This window comes from Marmota monax, unplaced genomic scaffold, assembly GCF_021218885.2.
Source record: "Marmota monax isolate L192 unplaced genomic scaffold, Marmota_monax_Labrador192_F-V1.1 WCK01_AAM20220418_F8-fsc00029, whole genome shotgun sequence".
NCBI lineage: Eukaryota > Metazoa > Chordata > Mammalia > Rodentia > Sciuridae > Marmota > Marmota monax.
This window is the reverse complement of record NW_026693024.1, coordinates 10,592,810-10,618,972: the sequence shown is the minus strand read 5'-3', so window position 1 is coordinate 10,618,972 and position 26,163 is coordinate 10,592,810. Positions and strand designations below refer to the sequence as shown.

Sequence of the window (26,163 nt, the reverse complement as noted above, 5' to 3'; positions counted from 1 at the left end):
TCACATGGTGAGCCATTCCTGGGAGGGCAGCGTGGGCCCATAACCACATTCAGAAGGGACTTGGGATTGGGGGAGACTGAATAGGCATTTCAGATTGTGATTCAGCAGTGGCGTGGGCAGCTTCCCACTGGGGCCAAGGAAGGTCTGGGGTTTCTTACCGGCTTGCCCTGCTGTGGAGTAGAAGAGGAAGAGAGAGGGCAGCCTCGCCAACTGTCAGGAGTCCAACATCAAGAACAGAGCCCAGGGGCTGGGGTGTGCTGGGTGGTCGAGTGCTTGCCCAGAGTTCCAGGGCCCCTGGTCCAACCCCAGCATCTACCTGCCACCCTGAAAGAAATAAAGAAGCTCGACTTTCTTTCTTTGTCTTCTGCTTACTTCTTACTTACTTTTATTTTTCTTTTAAAAAATTCAGATTAGAAGCCTGTATCACTGAGTTTATACCTCCCATCATTCCCAGGAGAGACTGCAAGGTATAAAGGTTCTTCGAATTACTTCTTTGCTATTCTCTACTAATTTAGACATGTTGTATTTTAATTGTCCTTTAGTTTAACATATTTTAAATTTCTCCTTTGACCTGTTGGTTCTTTACAGACATGCTTTTTAGATTCCAAGCATTTGAGAAATTTTTCTATATATCTTATTGCTGCTGATTTTCAGTTTAATATGATTGTGTTATATTAATCCTTTGAGATTTATTACAACTTGTTTAAGGTGTAGAATATGGTCTACCTTTTTTAATGCTCCATCTGCACTTGAGAAGACTGCATATTATGCTGTTGCTGAATGTAGTATTCTATAAATAACCAATAAGGCAAGTTATTTGATAGCATTGCTGCAATTTTCTACATTTTTGCCGATTTTTTTTTGGTCTTTTTCTATGACTTATGAAGAATGTTAAATTCTCCAACTCTGATGGTGAAGTTGATGCTTCCTCCCTTGAGTGAAGTCAAATGCTTTGTAGCATGTTCGGCAACTTTGTTATTGCATGCATACACCTTTTCAGACTGCTGTTTCTTCTCTTATCATTACAAAATGCCCCTCTTTATCTCTAATAACCCTTTTCTTTTTGAGATTTATTTTATCTCATAACATGGCTACCCCCAAATCCTCATGCATAGTGTTTGCAGGGTTTATACTTTATCCATTCTTTACTTTCAAAATATTATGATAACGGTGCGTTTCTTATTAACAACAGATAGTTTGGTCTTGACTTTTTACTTAGTCTGTTAATTTCTGCCTTTGTGTTAGAATATTTAGACGACTTACATTTAATAAAATTATTGATCAGTTTGGGTGTAAGTATGTCCTTGAGTTATTTGGTTTCTATTTGTCCTATCTAATCTCACTTCCTGTTTCTTTTCTTGTGTTTTTGAGGAGGTTTGTACTATAATTTGGAATATTCCCCCAAAGGCCCATGATTTAAAAGTTTTTTTTTTCTCAGCTCACACAATTGGGATGTGGAGGAAACTTCAAGAGACAAGGAGGCCTTGTGGTTACTGGGGACATGCACTGGAAGGTACTGGTAGAGTCCCATTCCTCTTCCTCTTCTTTTGATACCAGCCATGAGGTGAATGGCTCTGCTCCCCATGAGCTCCCACCACGCCATGCTGCCTCGCCATAGGGCCAAAGCAATGCAACCCATTGGTCATGAACTGACACTTCCCATAATGTGAGCTAAAATAACCCTTTTTACTTTATAAGTTGATTTATGTCAGATATTTGTCACAGTGATGGGAAACCGACACAGTTTTGTTGTAAACCAAGCAGAATTCATTTTTGATATTTTTGTTATTTTTTTCTTTAATGACATTCTAGAGATTAAAGTGTGCATTTTTAACTTCTCAAAGTCTGCCTTAAAAATACAGTATTGTTTCATATATAATTTAAGAACATTATAACAGTCTATTTCTGATGATAAACCTCCCCAAATTCATGTTCCTCTTGTGAAATATTTTTTAAAATGGTAAAACTTTCAATGTATGGTTACTGTATAACTTTTATTTTAAATAACCAATAAAATCACAAGGGAATTGAAAGACACATCTATCTTTATAAACTGTATAAATGATAATCATTTTAAAGTCACTTTGTGCTTGCCATGTATTATGCTTGTGTCCTTAGTTTTCTTTCGGCAGAACTGAATTTCCACGTGGTATCATTTCTTTTCAGACTACAGAATTCCATTTAGTATTTCCTACAGTATGGGGCAGGGTGTAGATTAATTCTTTCAGGTTTTGTTTGGTTGAAAAATGTCTGCAGTGTGTCTCCATTTTGGGGGGTATTTTCTCTGATACTAATGAGTTCAATACTAATGAGTAGGTAATACCCTGCTTCCAGAAGAAGAAAGAGGGAATTCACATTCTGTCCTCGGGGCTGTTCCAGAAAGCATGGAAGTAACATGTAGAGTGTGTGGTGAAGCTATGGAAAGAACAGAAAGTGACTAAATTTCGTGGATTCGTGAGATGATAAGCGATTAAAAGCAAGTAGAGAGGGCAGCCCTGAGACCAGAGCTAGAGAAATTTAGAGCCATAATAACTAGGTTCAGGAAAATGTTCCGACCATGGCTGTTCGTGATGAGGGACTAGTATGTTTCAAAAGGCAACACAAAGTACAAAAACAGTTAAAGCTGTATGTGAGTAAGGTTCTTCAGGTCAGGAGGCTGTGGGAGAATTTTAGTAACATGCAAAGTGTCGTATGGGAAAGGGGTTATGCAGAGAAGCAGGTTTTCAGTGCTAAAATTGAACTGTTTCATAAGAATGCTGGTAAAGGAATTTTGTAAGACACAGCATTTCAGCTGGGACCAGCTGTGTTTCCTCTGGGGTCCGAAGTTCTGTATTCACTGATTCTATAGAACACAACTACCACAAGTAACAGGCATCGACGGAAGGTCTTTTTTTGACCTGGGTGCTTTTGACCTTTTTCTGATTCTTTGGTTTTTGTCAGTGAAACACTAATTCTCCTTAGGATTAGTTTTATTAGTTTTACTATTTACTGCATGAGATTTGCTGAATTTCTCTTTTGGAGGGGTTGGGTGTGGGGGGACCAGGGATTGAACCCAGGGGCTCTTAACCACTGAGCCACATCCCCAACCCTTTTTATTTTGAGACAGAGTCTCACTAAGTTATGTAGGACCTCAATATGTTGCTGAGGCTAGCTTTGAACTCACAACCCTCCTACCTAGCCTCCTGAGCCTCTGGGGTTAGAGGCATGCACTATCGTGACTGGTGAGCTTTGCTGAATTTCTTAGATTGGTGGTTTTTGTCCTTTGTTAATCATGAAGAATTCTTAGCCCATTACCTCTTCCAATATTTCTTCTGTCTCCATTCTTTCGCTCTTATCCTTCTGGGACTCCCTGTATGTTATAAATTGTTTGGTTTTGGTATGTCTCGCAGATCTTGGATGCTGACTTTACTTCTTTTATTCCAATTTTTCTCTTTGTATTTCAAGCTGCCTTTACATAACTTGTTTTTAGATTCACTGATTTTTTTTTTACCCTCAACTCCAATCAGTCTGCTATAATTCTGCAGAAAGAATTATTTATCATCCATTTTTTTTAATTTTTAGACTGTTCATTTAGCTTTTTTCTTTTGGTAATTGCCATTATTTATTCATGATGGTTCTTCATTTTTTCAAACATGTCCTCCATTTTGCATAGTTATGTTAAAAATCCTCATCTCATAATTTTAGTATCTCTTCTGTCTTTGGGTCTGATTCTACTGACTGCTTCTGTTCTAGTAATAGGTCCCATTTTCTAGCCTGTTTTCATCTTGTAACATTTCATTGAACTCAGGAGTTCTATGGAAATGTACAGTAGAAACTAACAATAAAAACATTTATGTCAAGAAGGGCCATGTCCCTTCCTGGTCAATATCAGTGTCAGAGCCGACTCAGTCTAAAGCACTCAATCAACTACTTCTGGGTTTATTGTGGCACTAGGTAGATTCGGCTCACCACAATCCTCCCATCTTCTGATGTGAAGAATGAGAATATTTCTTGAGTAGAATTTGTGATCTGAGTGCTCAGAAGGTTTATCTCAGTTTTCTTGCCTTCCTCCTTCATGGTCTCTCTGAACTTGCAGTGGAGGGAGGTGGTCTCCTTCTGTTTTCCTACCCACCCTAATCTGGCTCACTAGGACTTGGTGAAGACCTAGGGAGAATAAGTGGTGCGTAGGGGCAGGTTCTCCCCTCCTCCTTCTCTTCTTTGTCTCCTGCTTCTATCTGAGTCATGTTGGGCTTATAAGTCTTCATACCAGCCCACAATGGGCCTCAGTAATCCAGGTGACTATTTAGTTACACACTCCTCAGTATTTTTATCTACTTGGGAATGAAAGCAGTTGGGGATCTCTTTTTTTTTCCTAAGAAGAATCAGAAGTTCCTGAATTTTATTTGATCATCTTTCTTTGCACCCTCAGCTCCTAAATAATCTTTAGAAAAGACAGAACCCTGTGACTGTGTATGTTATCCAGCTTTGTTTTATTTTAGGGTGGGAGAGTCATTCTTTTGAGACTTTTTATGCGTTAAGTAGAAGCAGGAGTCTCTCTTGCCTGTGTCTTCAAGTTTTCTTTTTTCCCTCCTTTTCTCCTTACTGTACTTTTATTTCAATCAGCCTCAATTTAGAAACAAAGAAACAGAAACAATGACAACCCTTCTTTGGCCACCCATTCTTCTCTCACTAAGGCCAGAGATCTTTATCCCGAATTCCCAAACTAGAAAGAGCAGTACCCCCCTGTGTCTTCATTTCTTTCCCTCTTAGTTTTTCTCAAACCCACTGGTACGCAGTTTCCAGGACGACCACTGCTCCTGTGTTTCAGGATTGCCAAAGGAGTCACTTTTCATCCTAATGCTATTCAGTCTATTGCATTCAAACATCAGATAACTTTTTATTTCTCAGAAACTTCTCATTGGTAACTTAGTTTCTCTGACACTTCTTTTTCCACCTATTTTTAAAATGTCATATTTTTTTCTGTCTTATCCAGATTCAGACTCATCTCCTGTTCTCCCCATATCCTGAGGCCCATCACATTCATATCCCACAGCTTCAGCTTTTAACTGCAGGCTCCAACGTCCCTCCCCAGCCCAGACCCCTGCCCTCCAGGTCTGTAAACTAACCCGACTTACATCACCACCAGGGTATGACTCCATTTCTTTACACTGTCACCTTCCCCCAACCTTCCTCTTCTTGAATTCGTTTTTTCATTGAACATCATACCATCCTCTCTGGGGATATCCAAATGAGAGACCTGGAAGTTACCGTACATTTCTGTTTTTTCCTTCATCATATCACTCACTCAGTCCTGTTCTTTCTTTGGCTGTGCCTCGCTCCATCTTGTTCCTCCTTTCCAGTCCCATTGGCCCAATCCCTAAAATTACTGCCCTGTCCCCTCTTGCTGTGGCCACCTGCTTCTTGACAGGTAAATGGAATCACTGATCCTTGCTGCCGACACCACAGTCTTTCTAAAGTGACCATTGTGCTCAGGCTGCTCCCCTGTTTGAACCCTGTAGTTGTGCCAGGGGTGGTGACACACGCCTGTAATCCCCGTGGCTCAGCAGGCTAAGGCAGGAGGATTGCAAGTTCAAGGCCAGCCTCAGCAATTTAGCAAGGCCCTAAGCAACTTGGGAGACCCTAAGTGTAAATAAAAAATTAAAACCATAATAAGGGATAGGGATGTGGGTTACTGGTTCAGTGCCCCTGAATTCCAGGCACTGAGATGCATTCTGCACTTTTGGTTCTCTGCTCTTGGGCACGTTTTCCACTGGACCCCACCTTTCTGCCCTCTGCCCTTCCTACTCTAGCAGTTCCCAAGGCTTTCACAGTTCCACGAATGAGCCTCCTTGACATTGGTGTGGTTCCGCTCTTTCCCTTGATTCCTTCCTGTAAAACTCAGTCGGTCCTTCCCTGGGGTTCTCCTTGCACTTTGCCAAAACCTCTGCTCTGGCAGTTAATTATCTGATTGCTTGTAAGTTAAACATCTAGAGTTGAGACACTCTGGAGAGGGGAACCCTGTTTTCTGCTTAGTTGCTTGTACCTGTGAACGTCTCTGGCATTTCATAACAATTCGATGAAGTCGAAAGAGAAGGGGGTGAGTTCCAATCAGGTTACGACATGCTAAATCAGAAACTGGGTTGTGACCTATCAAAGCCTGTGGAGTTGGCTTGTTTATTATACCGAGGCTACTTTTCCTCAAGTAGGAGGAAATCATTACGATTGAAAAAACCCAGAGGGAGGCCATGTGGGGGGCAGAAGATGGTAGCAGCGCCTACTGTTTTTCTAGATGTTTATTTCCTGTTTCCGTTGTGGAAGAGGTAATAAAGTGTTGGCGGAAAGGGTTGGGCCTTTTTTCTTGTTGAGACTGTTTCTATGGTGGGTGTTGAGCACAAACAGGAGGAAATCGCAATCTATCCTTAGTGTAGTTCAGGCAGCAGGAGGAAGCTTCTAGAATTTTAAGAGACTGTCAGAAGGATGGAGATAGTGTAGATCACATCAACACCCAGAGGCAGTGTAGGTCAGAGAGAGTCCCAGGCATATTAGGAGGAGAAAGGAAAGTCAAGGATGACTCAGAATTGATGGGGAAAGATGCTGTTTACATATTAGGTTTTTATTTCTGTCTTGACGTGCTCAGGAAACTTACAGCATAACGTTTGGCCTTGTGATTTTAGTAACGATTTTTTTTTTTTTAATGAAACACACATATAGGTGAGCTGTGACATCATCTCCAGCATGATCTATTTTCTTGGATCCGCTGTTTGACCTAGCTTTATGGACTCTCAGCGTACCACTTGGTGAGGTGAAGAGGAGAGGTGTGGAGGGCTGGGTTCCTGGAGGCCTGTTTGGAGGCTGCCCTGTATTTATAGGTGTCAGGAGGATGTGATTTAGCTGGGAAAATAGAAAAGCATCTGGGAACCAGCCATTGTATTATCTTTAGGTAAAACAATTGAAGGCATTTCACTTTTTGTTTTCAAAGATATAAGCCAGACAGATGGGCTCACTGTCATGTAACAAAAACATTAAAAAAAAATTCATCAAGTTATGAAATAATGTGCTTGACTGGAAATCTTGCTACATCATGTTCCAGTTGTGTGATCTTCAGCCAACCCTCTGACCTCTCTGTAGCTCAGCATTTGTATCTGCACCGCAGAGGGCATGGGGCTCGCCTTTCTTACATCATCATGTGAAAGACTAATTTGATAAACTGTCTCAAGGTGTTTTGGAGTGCCCTATGCAAGTAAGCTGTTTATTATTTTACTGTTTTTTCATGAGCACCCTCTAGTTTCCGAACTTGCCCAACTGTCCCTTGGGCAGAGTTGTTAGGATGTTTATTTATATGACATCGTATCACAAGCAGGTTAGGACAGACCCTGGGGACTAGAGGACAGAATGTGGATTCCAACTGCACCCCTTAAACTAAGAAGTTTACGACCTTGGAGCAGCTTACTTCTCTGCCTCAGTTTTTACTTCAGATCTCCAAAATGGGAATGATAACCTCCATAGGTTGGTGACAGATTCAGATAACAATAGAAATAATCCAAGTAAACGCTTCATAGAGTTTTTGCATCATTTTAAGCATGTGATAAGAGTCAGCTCTGGGAAGTAAAATACCCCAACTACTCTGCATAAGTGGGACCTTGACAAGGAGCTTTGGAAACAATTTTTGCTTCAGTGAATATGAATTTCGTAGAGAGAGGCAATTTCTGCTTTTTCTTTATTAAAGTCTTATAAATCCATAAATAGTCCCCAGGAAGGTCTGTTTTCTCAACAGCTTATTGATGTAGAGCTTATCTTCAGTTTCTCAAACTGAAGCCCTTTCCTAACTCTGCTGTCCTCTGCCAGAACAGATAGCTTACTGGTGTATAAGATGCCCAGTGAGCACTGTGGCCAGTAGAAAAGGCTTCATTATTCATTTTTTCACTCATTCTTAACTCAGTACTTATTTTACCAGGTACAAATAAGGGAAAAAATGGTGGAGTCTTTTTTTTAAGAAATTTATATAAAAATATTAAAAACAGGACCAATATTATCATGGTATCACAGATGATAATAATGATGCATAATTAAATTAGACATTGATATTTATTATTTACTAAGTGGCCTGATCTGTTATCTATAGTTGCTTAATGGATTTATTGCTCACATTATAAGATAAATCAATATTACCCTTCACACTTTGCAGTTAAGGAGACAAACTCGGTGGTGTTAAGGAGGTTGACTAAGATCTCATGCAACTGGTCAGAAGACAGAATTTGAAACTAATTTACCTAACTGTGGTACCCACAATAGAAGAGCAATAGAACTACTGTCAGCAAGTTGCTGGAGAAAAAGATGAGAAAACACATCCATACCAAGAAGGAGCAAATTCATACTATCTATAGCTCAACAGTAGGACATGTGATAAATTCAAGCTCTGTCAAATGGAACTTTGAGCAGCTCAATAATTGAAGCCTAAGGAAGCAGAAAATCTGAATAATTGTTTTAAATGTATACATGCTTAGTGTCTCAAAAGGATAATCGATTAAGTTGAATTCATTTTTTTCCTTGGAAAAAGTACCAATGTGGACATTCCACATTTTCCATGACTCTGTGGTTCTAGATCAAATGGGATTATCACATCAGGAATTAAAGTCAAAGGTAAGCATTGCTGTACATTTTGCTCGCTAATTTTAATACATCAGTTGAGATTATTCAGATGTACATACATGCCTGCATATATAAAGCTTAAGGAGATGTGAGAGTTGGTAGACAGAAGGTCATTCCATGTATTAATTAGTAGCCATTCATAATTATGCCCTGTAAGTTGAAATAAATGACCTAAACCATCCCCCATCCTTGCACAGTGCGTTGGGCCAAAGGGGTCTCCATCTCTAGTGAACTTACCTTGATGTGCAAGCAGGTTGTAACATAGCAGGCTTCATGTACTCTTGTAGCTAAGCAGCTGAACTCAGCCAATCACAATAGCCAACCCTCAGCCAATCCCAAATTGCAGCTGCCAAATTATGCTCAAATAAGGCAAATGCAAAAAATGCACCAATCAGGTAGTCTCTTTATGTCATTTACTGTCTCTTCTGGTTATAAAAGTAGCTTACTGTATTGAAGTCTGGAATGCTACCTGGTTCTAGAATGTTTTTCTTGCTCGAGTAAACTCAGTTAAATTGAACAGGTCTGTTTTTCTTTTAGCAGCCCATTGGAAGAAAACTGCATTTAGTGACTTGGAGAAACATATAATTTAAGAGGTGAAAAATAAAGGTAGTTTGTCAATTATTTTTGAAATTCAGAATATGTAGTAAATTTTGAAAGTTTTTTTAATGTGTAATGAATGGTGAAAGCCTAGAATGTTTAGACATGTAGAACCTAGTATAGAGTGAAAAAGAAAGCAGAAATATAATAAGGCCAGAGAACCGAGGCATACTGTTATATATAATGGGGATTTATTTTCTTATAAGTGGATATACCCTTTAATAATTGTCCCCTTTGCTGTGACATCAAAAGAAACCACATTATATGCTGCAGTCCGGCTGCAGCAAAATAACCGGGGGTGGGTGATGAACAACTTCTGTACGTTGATACAGCAGGAGTGGAAGCCGTTTATTGTAGGACAACAGAGGTATTTATACATTCCACACAGCTTATCTAATTAGCATAAACTAGATACATCAGTCAACCAATAAGGAATCTCCACACTTAATGGCTCACTGGTGTTACTTCACAAACCACTCCCTCTGGCATTTTGCCAGGCGACATCCAGACTTGTTTACAGACTCTAACAATTATATCCATGGAGTTGTATTACATCTTCTTAGGGCCAGTTTTCATGTTTGTCTTGAGTTCAAATTCCAAGTTGTTCCAAATCAATATACTGTCAAATACCAGACACATATAGACATAGTAATGAATAAATGAACAAATCAATGTTTTTAGGTGTTCAAAATCTATATGTGATTTTTTTTCTACTCATATTTCATCTGAGTAACTTCCATCTTGACACCACAGGTCAAGTGTTCTCTCCTAGAATTCTTCACTGAGACCCAATGTGAGATTATGGGTCTTCCTGGGTCTGGAACCTATGGCCCAGTCTTGGGGTTGGGGGGCAGTGTTTAGTTTCAGCCTCTTGAGAACAAGGCTCTGTGGAGATGGGATGGGCCTGCCCACAGTTATTTGCATTGATTGCAGGAACAATTATAGGAACAGTAACAACTACCTTGTAATTTTTTTGTACGGATTAAAATCTGTCATTGGAGATTTCCTTGAGGGGCAAGCGTCTATTCCTTGCTTTCTTTTTTCTTTCTTTCTTCTCTCTGAAAATGTCACTTTTCTTGTTTCTTTTAGCATGTGTGATGATCATAACTTCCCTTGAAAGTTTTGAATTTTGAATTTGGGCGACCATCATGTTCGGCATTAATATATCATTGTTGAAGGACTGGGTGATGAAGGATGGGAATTAGAAATGTAGAAGTAGGAATTTTAAGAATGAGAAAGCATGGGTGGGGTGTGGAAGACAAGGGGGTTATGAAGTCTGGGTTGAAACACATCCCTATGTCCTTTGGAATCCCCTTGAAATAACCTTAGGACAATTTCTTTTTATTAAAGATCTTAACTAAAACAGAGGTGTATAAATATCAGATCTATTCAGTTTCTCCTTCCCCCAGATGATTAAAGAAAACATCACTTAGCATAAATATTCTTTCAAAAGGCAAAAATCCGCTTCACTATGAACAAATGTAAATACCAACTATGCAAATATTAACAGAATATCTCAAGAGTTCTTTTTCTACCAGGTGACAAGTAGCAAGCCTAAGTTACTTTGAGAATATCAGCTTCACTTTCTGCTTCTCATCTCTGCTCCAATCCCACCCAGAATTGTGTGTAAGGTCTATTCCATTGTTTTATTTCCTTGGTCAAAAACTTTCAATACTTCTCACAGGCGTTCACTGGCCAGGTAATTTAATTTTGTTTGTGGTGACAGGGGATTGGACTCTAAGCAAGCATTCTACCACAGAGCTCTATCCTGAGTCTCTAAGCTGTCTTTTCTTTTTTTTTTTTTTTTTTTTAGAAATTGTCATGATATAGTAGAATGATGTTGGGTTGAAAAGTCAGACAGTCATGAATTCAAATGGTTTATAAATCTTAAGGCATATGTGGCCTTAGGCAATTCAATTAAGTTTTGGGGGTATCAGTTTTCTCATCAATTACATTGGGATGCAATTCATATCATATAATGTTGCCACACCTATTACATATAGTTAAAGTCTATCCATTAAATGGTATTAAAAATAATAAAATATTAGTTATTAAATCATATAATAATAATCCAATGTTCTTGTTAGGAAGGAGATTCCTGTTTTATCTATTACTTCTTTTCCTTCAGTCTGTGATCCTATGGTACCATTTTCAAATGTATTTTATTGCACTGCCTTATGGACAAAAGCATTTTTATATTCACTAGGTAATAGAAATTTTCTATGTAGCATAGAAATATGTGTTAACTTAATGTCAAAGAAAAATTTGTTGAATCCCTGAAATGTCAGTCATTTTGTATGAAATCAAGGCATTGACTGATCAAAGATAGATATAGATAGATATGGATAGATAAAATATAGAATCACTATTGCTTAAAGTGATTTATTTGGTTTAAATGCCAAAGGGCTCCTTTCAGATTTTACAAGTTTCTATGAAATAATTTGTAAATTATACTAAATTGTGATTTTGAAGAATCTGTACCCATTTCTCTGTTCATTTTGCTTCATGTTTATAATTGTATCCTTTTACCCTAAAGTTCTCCTCCACACTTGATGCCTCCCAACAATTGTCATTCTATGATGCTGAAATTCTCAATAATTTTGACATCCAAGTTGGGCTGTCAACCTGCTCATCCCTAGCAAGTCTCAAGCTCCTTCTTTGAAGAATTCTAATGAAATAGGATATAAAGTTTTAAGGAGCCTTAAAACGAATAACCTCGATTCAAAGGGGGGTATAAACAGCACCAGAATTAAAATTTATATTGTTTGAAATCCTCCTAGAGGAGAAAAATTAGTAAATATTAAGAAAGCTCCTCCAGACAACTTTCCAAATTTTTAATGACTGGCTTCATTTCCAAAAATTTAATTTTTTTTCTTAGTGGAAAAATGTCTCTAAAGGGTTTTTTAGTATCTAAAATGTTTTTTCATATTGCTGCTACCTCCTGATTCCAGTACCCCCAGGGTAATAAGTAAAAGCTGAAATTTACATAACCAATTTTGGGATTTGTGAATGTAAAGAAGAAAACTTATAGAAGGTAGTGAATAATTAATAATTTAGAATTTTCAAGTTTTTTAAAAATCATGTCTCACAGGAAATATATAAGATTATAGACATATTCTGAAATGAAGCTGAAGCATTAAAGGTTTTTGTAATTTAGGTAAAGAAAAAAATTGGTTTTTTTTGTACCAGAGGTTGAACCCAGGGGTGCTTTACCTCTGAGTCACATCCCCAACCCTTTTTATATTCTACTTTGAGACAATGCCTCACTAAGTTGCTTAGGGTCTCAATAAATTGCTGAGGCTGGCCTTGAACTCAAGATCCTTCTGCCTCAGCCTCCTGAGTTGCTGGAATTATAGGTGTGCACTACTGTGCCTTGCTTAAGTAAAAAAAAATATTAGCTATGATGTCATCTCATTGTAAAGCTTCACAGATCTACTAAAGTGCTCCAGGTATGAGCTTTCAAATTATCATGGCGACCACAGTGACAATTATTTCACATCTACTCAATTTTCCATCTTTTTTTTGCAACAAGATAGCAGCTATAAAAATGTACAATTGGAAAGCATTTCTTCTTGAAATTCATATTTTAAAGAATGTTCTTAATTACTCTTAGGTTCTTCAGGTACATTTTTTTTCTCTTTCTCTCTCTGATGAATTCAGCAGAGAAAATGTAGTAGGGTTACCTGAGACTAATAAGCAGAAAGGAATCATGCTATTAGTAAGGACATTGAACTTCAGGGTGAAAGTCATGAAGTAATGTTTGGGGCTCCTTAACCAACATTCTGCTACAACAATCTCAAACTCATTTAAAAAAATATTTTAAAAGGTTAAGTCAGAAATAAAACATTTAAACTCCCTCTCATGGTTCCTGATCCCCTGACTAGTGTTAGCAGTGGCCAGTGACAAAGGTCTCTGCAGCTACTTAATAAGAAATTTCTGGAAATCTCAATGGATAGGCCTCAGAGGAAGGGGCTCCTAATGGTTATGGTAACTTTTCTGAGAGGCATGCAGAGTCAGTTAAAAAATGTTTACTTTGTTATGCATTAAAAATTAACAACACAGCCAAAATAACATCAATGTAGTTAATCAAATTCATAGTCATTGTGTCTAATACCCAGCCTATACTCAGATTTCACCAATTGCTCTCAAAGTGACCTTGGCTATATGCTTGTCCAAGAAGGTCCCAATCAGAGCTGCACCTGCTATTCTGTCCCATAGCTTGGCCTGACACACTGTCTGGGTCAGCTGTGTCATAGATTTTCTGTAGACAAATTTGTCCCATTACTTGCTCCTGGAAGCAGTTACTCATTTTTGAATATTTTATTTTGTTTTCTTTTTAACAGACTGTCTACTCAAGAGACAGTTCATGTGTAAAAATAGTTTGAAGGGCATTAGGTCATTGGTAGCCACTTTTTTTTTCTGGTTGATAGGTATAGAGCATGACTTTACATTTAACATCAGACATGCTATTTTTTCCTCTTAGCTCTAAGGGATATTTCAATAAGGCAGTTATTTAACTAATTAATTAATTTATATTTTTGACATCTACGCGATCACATTTATTGCAACAATGTTTACTAAATTCAAGAAATGGAAGCAAACTAATGTGTCCATCACCTGATGAATGGATAAGGAAAACTGGGTGTGCATACAAAATGTAATACTATTCAACCACAAAAAGGGATCAAATTCTGTCATTTATAACATCAGTTGGACTGGAAGTCACTGTGTTAATTGCAATCAACAAGGCAGAGAAAGATAAGTATCCTATGTTCTCATTCTGTGTGGAATCCACAAAGATGGATCCCACAGAAGCTGAGAATGGTGGTTATAAGAGACTGGGGAGAGAAGGGGTGGGGAAGAGATGTTGGTCAATAAGTGCTAAGTTAAAATTAGGAGCAAGGCTCTGAGGTGGTATTGCATAGTAAGTTAATTTTAAATAGCTAAAATGTTGGTATGTTTTTTTTAAAAGTAGATAAAGAGATTTTGAATGTTTTCCCATTAAAAAGAGGTGACAGATATGTTTAACCTGGTTACAAAATGTATATATGTACCTAAATATCACATAGCACTATATATATATATATATATATATACACACACACACACACACACACACAGATATATATATATATATATATATTTGTGTGTATATATATATATATATATATATATATATATAGACACACACACAAATATATATATTTGTGTATATATATATATATATATACATTTTTAAAATTTATGAAACATTTAAAATTTAATTTTAAAAGCATACAGTACACAAATGACTAATTTTTCTGATCTTTCTCATGAAGTATCTCTTATCCACTTTCATACTTGTTTCTGTATCACTCAGTGTTATATAATGTTTCCACTTTACATAAAGTGCACTTCTGTATGAAAAATACTAAGTGAGTTTATCTTCTCTATGCTCATGGAGTACTTGCAGAATTAGAATTCACACACTTGTCAAGTACTAACTACTGAGCAAGAACGCATAAACTACGCCAGGCATTCAGCCTCTTCTGCTCTTACCTGTACAGTCTCATTAGAAGTTCCACACCCATTAATGGAAGCCCTAGAATTTGCCTTTAAAAGACCCAATAAGTGTTTTCTGAACATTTTGTTTTAATATAAGAGCAGTTATTTTAAAAAGTTGCTGAAAGATTAAATGATTTCAGGGATTTGTCAGTAATGAAAGCTTTCATGAATTTCATGAATTTGTGAAGTGGTGTACGCATTGCACCTCCTTACTCTGTACCAGCCCAGATTTTTTTTTTTTAATTAATTTTATATATTTTGAATCATATTACATAGTTTCTTTATATTTGTCTTTTTTTTTTTTTGCATATTCCTCTCAATTAAGGAAACGGCTGTGGGTGGAATATGGTTTGAATGTGTTCCCCCAAAACTTCACAGAATGGCCCCTTGGTCCCCCCTATGGGGGACATGGTGGGAGGTGGTGGGACCTTGAAGGGGTGGAGCCCAGTGGGAGGCAAGGCCTTAGGGTGTCCCCCTTATGTATGGATGAGTGCTGTGTAGCAGGAGTTGTAACTCTCCTGGCACTGAATTTGTATTGCAAGGGTAGGTTGTCCAAAGCAAGTCCACCTCACCAGCTTGGCCTTCTCTGCTCATGGCTATTTCCCATTTTACTTCTATTTTCCCTCTCTTCTGGGCTGTGTTGTGATGTAGCAAGCAGAATCCGCAGCAGAGGACCATGAAATGGATTGCCAGGCCCTGACTTCCAGCCTCCAAAACTGTGAGCTAAATAAACCTGTTTTCTTTATAAAGTACCCAGTGTCAGGCATTTGGTTGCAATAACACAAAATAAACTGAGAAAAAGTAAAATCAAAATAAACTTAGGGAAAAAAAAAACATTCTTTTAGGAGCCTGGGATATGACTTTTATTAGTTTTGATGAGAAGGTATAGAATGTAAAGACAAAGATTTTTGTTGCTGTTGTTGTTTCATGACCAAAACTTAAACATGACCTTTACTTCTTTATCTGTGGCTTACAGACTTTTTTTGGTTCATTTCCTTTTGGAAATTTTTGTGCTTTCTTTTTTAAAAGAAAGACAGTTCTAGAATAATATTGCCTTCCCTAAAATATTTCCTCTTATTACTGTTGGAAAGCATGAGCTAAGGAAGAGAAATAAAAGGAGATAATTTTGAAAAATTAGTATTTAAAGTTTTAAGTTATAGCTAGTTAGGGATCTTTTGAATTTTGTCTGGATGTTATATGAATAAATAGAATATTATTATTTTTTGGTACCTGGAATTGAATCCAGGGGCACTTAACCACATCCTCAGTCCTTTTTTAATATTTTATCTAGAGACGGGGTCTCACTGAGTTGCGCAGTACCTTGCTAAATTGCTGAGGCTGGCTTTGCATTCACGATCCTCCTGCTTCAACCTCCCAAGGCCTTGGGATTACAGGCACGTGACATGCCAACGTGTCTGGCTTAATATCTTAATTTTTGATTTTTCAGTAATTTAACTAAAAGTTTTTTTTCTTTTTTTGATAAATCATTCCTTGTATATTCACAGTTATAGCAAGTCATCATTTAATTCAGACTAATAAAATGTGATGGAAATTCTGGCTTGCAAAATATTCAAAAATAAATTTTTATATAAAAAAAGAATTATTATTAGTTTACTAACTAATTATCAGTTTAATAAACAACAGATGCTTCTCAAATACCTGACAGGATTTGAAGATAGCTGGCTTTAGACTTTAGGCTTACATTTTCTTTGTAAACCATGATGGTCCTGTTTGGTAAGTTTTATAAGGTGGATGGTACAAAGAGAAATTTCATAGGATTTAATAAGGTTTTCCTGTCTAGCCTTTTCTATTTATTTCTGAAGGACCATAGACTTCTATTGATCTCAGCCTTGTTTTCACAAGGAGATGGGTTATAGGCATGTAACAGAAAATATAGGGGGCAACGTGAGTGGGAGAATAAAGAAATTCACACAGTGAGCCTAACCTCTAGAAGGCGATTTCTGATGAGGATGTGAAGGACCAGTCATGCCCTATAAGAGCTGGACCAACAGCTCTGGTGACCAGCAGCTCTGGTCTCCACCAGGTGTTACCTCCTCGGGTAAAATGATTGCAGTCTCAAGAGAGACCGTGAGCAAAGAAAACTCAGATTTGCTCCTGGATTTCTGATTCTCAGAAATCGTGTGAGAGTAAATGTTTGTTATTACATTTCCAAGTCGTGGGATAATTGGATATAAAACAATAACAACAGTCATCTCGCCTCATACACAATTTCAGCTTCTGTGATGGCAGTTATCTGAGATCAACTTGTGATCCCAAAACACTACATGGAAAATTCTAGAAGAGAAAGAGCACATTTAAATAACTTTTATCACAGTATACTGATATAATTGTTTTAGCTTATTATTAGTTATTATTGATCTCTTTCTGTGCCTAATTTATAAATTAAACTCTATGTTTGTATAAGAAAAAGAAAAAAATCTGAGCTTTCCATCATCCATTGGAAGGTCTTGGAATGTGTCCCATGTGGATAACTAGGGCCCAGTTACAGAATTTGGTACGTAGAAGTGGAGTGTTGCCCCACCCAAACACAAGTCATGAATGAGACTGAAAACACACAGAGAATTTTTAAAGGAGAGTGTTATCGAAGGCATAGAGTGCCTTGAAGAAGATACTTCCAGAATGCTGATAGTCCTTGAGAAGTAGGCTGAGGGCGTAAGAAAGTAAGATCCCATTGCAAAATGGAGGAAGGAGTCTCATGAGCATGAGAGAGTTTATGTGTTGCCTGTAGTTACAGAGACAAGGGACCTAATGCACCGGATAATCTAGCTGAGGAGATTCCAGGCCTGAGGATTATAGGTGCTTCCTGTTGCATTCTTACTGATTATGGTAAAATGTGAGGTGAGAGAAATAAACTCAAGGAAGGAAGGACTGTGAAGCCAAATGAGTCATGGCTTGATGGTTCTGAAAATTCTCAGCCTCCTGGATGGTAAACAACAGAAGAAACGAAGAAATGGCTTCTGAACAAAGATCCGATGCCAGGAAAATGTGATTCAAGGATGAAGCCAGGAGTGTCATAGTCAAATCTTTTGTTAAGACGTCAGAAATATCAAAGGCAGTGGCTCAAAACACTATTCACCTAGACAAAAGGCACGCTGAACAGATTAAGGGTGTGCCTCTTGGTTCCTGTCAATCACACAGTGAATTTCTATGAAGCTCAAGGGCATAGCCCCTCATCCTGTCAGTGGAAGCCGTGGTAGAGCAGGTCTTATTTGGAAGAGATTTGTGGTTTTGACTTTCATGTAATAAAGTGAACTCCAATAAGATTCACAGAAGACTCACAAGGATTTAAAAGTAATTATATAAACAGAAAAATCAACTGATTTGACTGAAAGTGTAAAAGGGGTTCACTTGATGCTTTGACTACATGGTTTTTTTTTTCCTCCTAAACCTTCTCTCTAAACTTCTTCCTGATCTTTTTTTTTCCTTAAACTTCTCCATAATCTCATTTTCTTTGAGCCACCTCCTTTAAAACGCCCCTGTTCCCCAGGATGAGCAGAATCACAGCCTTTGGGTCAGGAGTCCCCTGTGTTTCTCCTTTGCTAGAAAAGCAGTAGACCTTCTTTTTCCTTTTCCTCACGACCTTGTCTTCATTATTGGATTGGCGTTGAGGTGAAAGACCGAGCTTTTGGTTACAAGAGGAATAGAGCAAAATGAAGAGAAGTCTTTGGGTCCCTAAATTCTAATGACAGGAAGCAGGCTGGAGAATGTACTTAAGTTGCTGAATCCTTGGTCCTGTCCCAGGATGTCCATCCAATAACAAGGACACGGTTTTGAGAAAAAAAAGAAGGTTCATTGCTTTGCTAGCAAAGGAGAAACACAGGGGACTCCTGTCCCAGAGGCCATGATTCTGCCCCCATCAGCAGGAACAGGGGGCTTTTAAAGAGGTGATTCAAAAGCTATATTCTATGTGTTCTCTGTTGGAGTTGTAATTCACTTGTTAATTTGGGAGACAGTCAATTCTGGATTACTTCATTCCTATGGTGGGTGTGTACTTGAGGACAGATAAATCTGGGTAGGATGGGGAAGAAAGGTAATCCTCTTTCCCCTGAGATTAGGGAGGGGGAGAGATCAGGGAGGAGCAGAAACATGTCCATTTTAAAAATCAGTCCCAGTGGCAGAGCAGCAAGGGCTAAATTCAAAACATAAAGTGGGCCACTGTTACACTTAGCTGCAAAAGTGAGCTACTGTTATGAAAAAAGGTGTTGGGTTCAGAGAATGGAACCAGGAGTCCAGAGGGCAGGGTTAAGAGCCCCGGGAGTTAGTCCGAGATTTTGAGACTTCACCAAGAACGTCCAACATGGCTCTTTGGACCTATGGTCCTAGCCTCTGATTATTCACACCTTTGTCTAGTTCCCTCTGTGAGGTGCCAGGGTTGATCTGTGAGACCAAAAGCAGAAGTGATGGTGTGCATGTGTGCATTTGGAAATTAAGTATTAAAGAGTTCAGCTCTTGAGTTCCCTCTACTCTCTCTCTCATTTACCTTCACTGAATATGTTAATGTTTGCCTACTTAACATCGATCCTCTTTATGCTTTGAATGTAGCCCTTAATGCTCTGCCACTGAAACTTAATTTTAAAATGGACATGTTTCTTTCTTTTCCTCTCTCCCAGCACCTCCCTAATCTCAGGGAAAACAGGATTCCCTTTCTTCCCCATCCTAGGCAGAGTTATCTGTCCTTGAGCACACACCCACCATAAGAGGAAGTCATCCAGACTTTGGGGATGGCACCAGAAGATCTCAGAAATGACTGTCTCCCAAATTAACAAGTGAATGACAGCTCCAACCCAGAGCATGTGGAATGCAGCCTTTGAATCCCTCTTCAAAAGCCCCCCTGCACCTCTTGATGGCCAGAACACAGCCGTTGGGACAGGAGTCCCCTGTGTTTCTCTTTTGCTAGCAAAGCAATAACTATTTTTTCTTTTGAGAAAAACTGTCCTCATTAGTGGACTGGCATAGGGGACAAGGACCAAGCTTTTGGCAACACCTGTTATGCTCGAATTCAGGACCCCCCCAAAGACCACCAGAGACCGAGATCAATGTAAGCAGCAAAGAGGTGTTTATTGTGAGGTAGCTCGGTCCTCCACGCACACAGCAAATGTGACACTGAGAGGCCCTGAGCCCAGGGTTTGCAGCAGTTTTATATACTCTTTGGGGAAGGCAGGGACTTCACATACATCATAGCATCTCTTAGCAAATCATTACACACTGCGGGAAAATCATATAAAACAACTCTAAAACATGATTAGCACATTCACTGGCGGGAACAAGTTGGTTAGGGGTGATTGGTTAGTACAAGAGGGGGATTCATTTGAACCGATTGGTTTAAACCAAGAGGGGTGTTTGTGATGAACTACATGGTTTCCCAACATGTTATCAACCACCATAAACAACTGGGAGGGTCATCTGGCATTCCAGGTATTTCTCTGTCTCATGCTGATTGGTGGCTGCTAGGGGGTTGCTATGGGTCCCCACCTAGCCTGACTGAGTCAGGGACACCTGGTGCAGCAGATCTCTCCTGTTATTTGTAGATAAACCACTTAACAGGGTGGGAATGTGCCTAGGAGTGCTCTGTGGGTCTTTCCAAGGACAAAGGTCATGTCCCTTCCTTGGACAGGCTTTGCTCTGAGGTAGAGGCTGGTTTTTCAGCAGGAATACTATTATTAGTATTAGAAACAGATTTTAAACAGGATTTCTGTACATTACAGTTTACACAGGATAGCCCTAGATTTTGCTTACCGTCCTCACATAATTAAATTTTCCCTTTTACTCCTTAAATGTCCTGAAATGGATGATAAATTGTATGGTTAAAATTATTGTTTGCAACCCTAGCATGCTACATGTCCACCCATACGTCCATTGAGCATGAGCGTGTGCAAGGCATGTATGGAAGGTGGGTGGTGGGGACAGAGAGAAATCAAAAGGGACACAGAAGCCGTGCTGGTGTCCACTTTGCATTTTTCCTCCTTGTTATATTGTTTTGATCTCCCTCTACTTCCCTGGAGAAAGTCACTAAGCAAGTGAGGAAGCTGCGTACCATAGAAAGGTGGCTACTAAAGGTCGAATTCCAGGGTTCTTTGTCTCCGGGAACTACAGCCTTTGAGGGGCAGCATATCCTGGTCTTAGGAAAGTGGACTTACGTGTAGCTGTTTCAACTAAACATCAATTTTATTTCTTTTCTGTTTTTGTTTTTCTTCATGCAGGAATGGAAATTTGATGGGGAAGGACTCCACCGGCACATTCCTGTGTCATGTTTAAAGACTGATAAAACATTTCGGAAGTATGTTTCTTCATATTAGATTTAATGTGTTTTATTTTGTCTCTGTGTGTGTGTGTGTGTTGGCGGCTGTGGATTAAAGGTGCACTAGGTGCCCCAGTGTGAATCACCCTGAGGTTTTTGGGAACAGTGACCCCATTTCATCCTGTGATGTATCTGTGCCCCTTTGTCCATATGATGGTTCTGGATGAGACATTCTAGCCATGGTGGTGTAGCTTCTAAGGTCCTTGCTTAGCATCTGTTTGGCCATCTTAAATGACAGACATCATTTTAAGGAAAAAGTTTCACTTTCCCTCCCAAGGGCCTGTCTGAGAAAGGTTCCCCACTCCGTCATACCAACCCAACCAGCATTGGGACCTGCCCAGCTCTGATTTCTGAAACTCCCCCATGAAAGTCCCAGAACTCAAGCCTGTTTTGCCTCTCTCTCCTATAGAGAGATGGCCTTTACTTGTCAGCTCTGACAAATGAACTCCCCTGTGTATCTCTGCCTGGTCTCTGTCTTTCATTTCTTGCTTACCCATCTCTCGTTCCTCACTTTCCCTTCATAGCTGATCCATGTTTTCTGTATCTCTTGGAAAGGACCTAAGGCCTTGGACCAGGGTAGAAACTTGCAGGTTTGGGATATTGCAGGCACTTCTCCCTCAAGTGGTGGTAACAGGTGTGGTTCCTGGCAGTTCTTAGGTTGGATGGTCTCACCTTGAATCTTAGGCTTTACCCCCTCTACCTTGTGACCTTGCCCAAGAGGGTCAACACTCCTCAGAGTCACTCAGTAAAGCAGGAACAATAATACCTGGATTATTGTGAGGGTTGAGTGAGATAGAAACACTGTATTTGAGAGTAGCCTTGAGCATGCCACATGCTCAACAGATGTGACTCAATACTGCACATCAGTGGCTTTTGGGAGGGATTGATTTTGCCCCCAGGGGACATTTGGCAATGTCTAATGGCATGTTTGGTTGTCAGGAGTAGGAGTGGGTGGGGGAGCTAGTGGTATCTAGTGGACAGAGGCCAGGGATCCTACTAAACATCCTGTGATGCCCAGGGCAGCCCCCCACGACAAAGACGTATCTGGTTCAAAATGTCAATAGTGCTGAGGTTGAAAACCCCTGCTGCACATCTTTGCTGTTTATTCTTTGCCATTTTCTTTAACTTTTATTCCTATTAGCAGTGCAAATAAGAAATCAACCAGAGTGAGTGAGACCTGTCTCTCTGTGAGACTACTTAATGTCTGAGAGTCTGGGCCATGAAGAGAGGATCGTACATCATTTCAACACATGATGTAAAGATAGGTGACGGGTAGAACAGTATACCTCCCATGCCCAACATTGGTAATGATAGGACGTACTAAGAAAATGGCCAGGGAGGTCTACAAGCTTTTATATGTGATAGAGCTAATTACAGGCTAACTTAAAATATTGGAAATAGGAACTAACCTAAAAATCCAACAATAAGGGATCATTTAAATGAATTATGGTAGACCCTTGGAATTAAATACTAGGCAATACCTAAAAATTATGTTGTAGAAGAAAAGAATGCCTATAATATACAAAGTAGAAAATACAGGTTACAAAACAATATTTATAGCATCTGTCTCACTTTGTATTAAAAAATATGACTAGCTAACTGGGCATGAAGAACAGAAGAAATCAATATTTTTATCGGTGGTTATATCTGGACTGTAGACTAATGGAAAATTTTATAATGTACAAACATCTATGCATAGACAGACAGCCCTCTGAATTCAGTTTCCACAGTAATGGATTCAACCAACCTCAGATAGAAAATAGTTGGAAACTATCTGTACTGAACATGTACAGACTTTAAATCTTGTCATTACTCTCTAAACAATACAGTGTAACAACCATTCCCATAAAATTTATATTATGTTAGGTATTATCCATCATCTAGAGATGATTTGAAGTATATGAGGGGATGTGAGAAAGTTATATGCAAATACTGCACCATTTTATATAAGAAACTTGAGGATCCATAGATTTTGATACCCAACAGGGGTCCAGGAATCAATCCCCAGTGGATGCTGGCAGACAACCTTACTTATGTGATCATAAAATTAATAAGTGCTCGGTAAGAGGGGAAAACAAGGAGAATAATCTGCCTTAGGACCTACTGAGAATGTGACCTGCAGCCTGTTCCTGATTCCTGACTTAGAATATGATTGCTTTAAGGGAACTCACATTACTAGATTGTCTCTAGATACCTGGTATCATGTTAAAGGTGTATCTTGACCATTTAAGGTTCATTATGTCCCTTTTTAAAGAAGGTGATTTTATTTTTTGTGTTTTTTGATTTTGTATTTGTTCTTTTTTAGTTATAAACAACATTATAATGTATTTTGACATATCATACATATTATGGAGTATAACTTCCCATTTTGGGGGTTGTACATGATGTCCAGTTACACTGGTTGTGTATTCACATATAAAACATAGAAAAGTTATGTCCAACTCATTCTACTGGGAAATTAATTTCAGAAAAAACTTCAATTACAAAAAAGTAGGATTGTAACTAGGAACTGTGTTTTCTTTTTTTTTTTTTAATTTTCCTTTCAGATTATGCTTTGGAATGTAGTATCCAATTATTGACGTTAAGTTTTTAGTCTATTTCTGAATGCCTTCTAATACTTGCCAGGGGAACAAAGAAAGAAACTGAGGAAATCATCTCACTGTGGTGAAAATAAAAGGTTGGATGTTTACTAATGGAATCTGTTTACCTTCATAACTGTATAATAGGGCCATTAAAGACAATAGATACAGTAGTTTAAAAGTAATAAAATTTACAACAAAGTGTATTTAATTTGAAATTGAATTGCCAGCAAATGGGTGTCCTAATGAACCCTTGTGTCAATGTAGCTCTAATCAAATTAAGGGAAATCATTTGTATCATAGGGAACTAAATCAGCAGTGAGACCCCAAAAGGCTATTCCTCCGGTGGGGGTACAGTCATTGTCACAGATGGTCCTGGTGATGGTATTGAGCTTGAGTTAGGAGACATGAGATACAAGAGCCTTAATTCAAATGAGTTTGGGGAAGTAGGCAAATGCTGTCAGGATTTAAGGAGCTACATAAATAAATTTTTTAAAAAATACAGCGAACCATAAAGAAGAACGTGCAGTAAAGTGGGTAAATGTTAACAGGGTGAAAAGATTGGGGGGGGGGGTGACGTTGTTGAGGGTGGAAATGGATCCTGATCTCTGGTCATTGTGTTAGAAAAGTTTATGTCATATCAGCAAGTCATCTATTTAAATGGATTTTTTTTTCTCTCCAAGTTCTCTAATAACTTAAGAAGAGAGGAAGGGGTATAAAAGAAAGGGGCAAAAAACCCCCTTATCAACACTGTTGACCCTCTGTATTTACTGATTTCGTTCCCATAGCTCCAATTGTGGACTGAATGTGGTTAGGCCTGTGATGGTAGATACTAGACATGTAGGGACTTTTGTCATTTTCCCTAAAGAAATATAGTAAAATAATTATCTACATTTATTTATGTTATTTATATTGTATTAGGCATCATAAGTAACAGGAGATTCTTTAAAGAAGGATGTTGGGGAGGAGTTATGAAAACACTATGCCATTTTGTATAGGGCACTTGAACCTCTGCGGATTTTGATATCCTTGGGGGCTCTGGGAACCAGTCCCTCGCAGACACAGAGGAGGCATGACTGCATTTGATCTCCTGATAGTTTCTGAAACAAGTGGCATTTTAACTGTTGGGAGATTGGTGGCTAATATAGTGAGTCTTATATTTTATGGGGCCATACTTCAAAAGCTACTTCTTCCCTGACTTTAATCAACTGCAGTTCCTGTAACGTGGTGTTTATCTAAGTCCTAGATAACCTGCCAACCTGTCTAAGGAAGACACCCGGTTGTGCTGTGGTTCCAAAGGCCAGCCTTCTCTTTATGCCCTACAGTCAATTTCTCTCTCTTCTTCCCTCTCTCCTATCACAGCCCCAGAGCTCCACCGATCACTGCAGACTTACCCATTGGTAAAAGGGACAACGTGGCCAAGCTCGGCTCCCTCACAGAAGTAACTAATGATTCCCAGGGAGCAGCAGGATCTTGCTGGCAGGTGAGGCTCCTGGGAACTGACTTTTTTCCTGATGCAAAATGTTAAATGATGAGATCAATGGTATTGATCCACTTGCCTTTTCTCCCTTCCTCCTGTAGGACTCTTGAGGGAAAACAGTCTTAACAGGTCTTAATAAATATATCTGATGAGAATCCCATGCTAAAATAGAATGACTAAAAGTCCTCAAGACCAGCCTGAGTCCCTGCTGTCCAGGAGGCAGGGCTAGCTCTATGCAAATGAGACAAGCCTTGAGATTTGACGAATCTTCCGTCTCCCTCTCCTACTTCTCTGACACGCGCTTTGAGGAACGTTGTAAATGCAAGAGAGAGTGTGGTATAATTCCTCAGACTGGCATTTCTGCCCCCTAGTCACCATTCGATTATCTTCCAAATTGCTGTGTTTCAGAGAGATAAAGATTTTTTATGGCTTGCTGACTTGAAACAACCACTAGAGCCTGCAAAGAGATGGCTAAGCGGCCATGCATAGTAATTCCATTGGTAAATGACAAAAATCTTTGTTTGTATGACATTTCCAAAATGACTACAGAAGATGAATCTAAAACACAAATGTCACATTTGGCATGTAAAACTATCACAATGTATTTCAGTATAAAATTCATAGAGGCGTTTAATTTAGAATGTGTTTAATAACTCCGTCTGCTTGCATCGGTAATCCTGCCTTGAGGTTTAAAAAGATTGTCTTATTTATTCACATGGTGTTAATTTTTAAAATATTTTTGGAAACCCAAATATGAAGGTTAAGTCCTTGTTGTTAATTAAGGCTTTCTAATTAAACCAAAAATAATTGTTATTCCGATTAGTTTTTAAGTATGACTTGTAGGAAAAAAAAAACACAAAAGAAGTTGAACAACTTTCACCATTTGTTTAATTGTGATTCAATTCCAGCAGCATCCTCTCTATATGGAAATATATTTTATCTCAGCAAATAGTCTAGACTGGATTAAAAGACACTTCCTGTTTACTACAGATTAACTGGTGATTCTACTAACTGGA

General features: G+C 38.7%; 1 protein-coding gene across 1 annotated transcript in view; it reads left to right on the top strand.

Annotated features, from left to right (window-relative positions):
- The window catches only part of LOC131424500 (orofacial cleft 1 candidate gene 1 protein-like), an 89,253-nt gene extending 63,996 nt beyond the window's left edge, over positions 1–25,257 (top strand). The window contains exons 9-11 of the mRNA XM_058582332.1: positions 20,991–21,067; positions 25,030–25,150; positions 25,249–25,257. Coding sequence (XP_058438315.1) covers positions 20,991–21,067; positions 25,030–25,150; positions 25,249–25,257 — 207 coding nt within the window. The remainder of the gene's footprint in view (positions 1–20,990; positions 21,068–25,029; positions 25,151–25,248) is intronic.
- Positions 25,258–26,163: the final 906 nt, after the last annotated feature.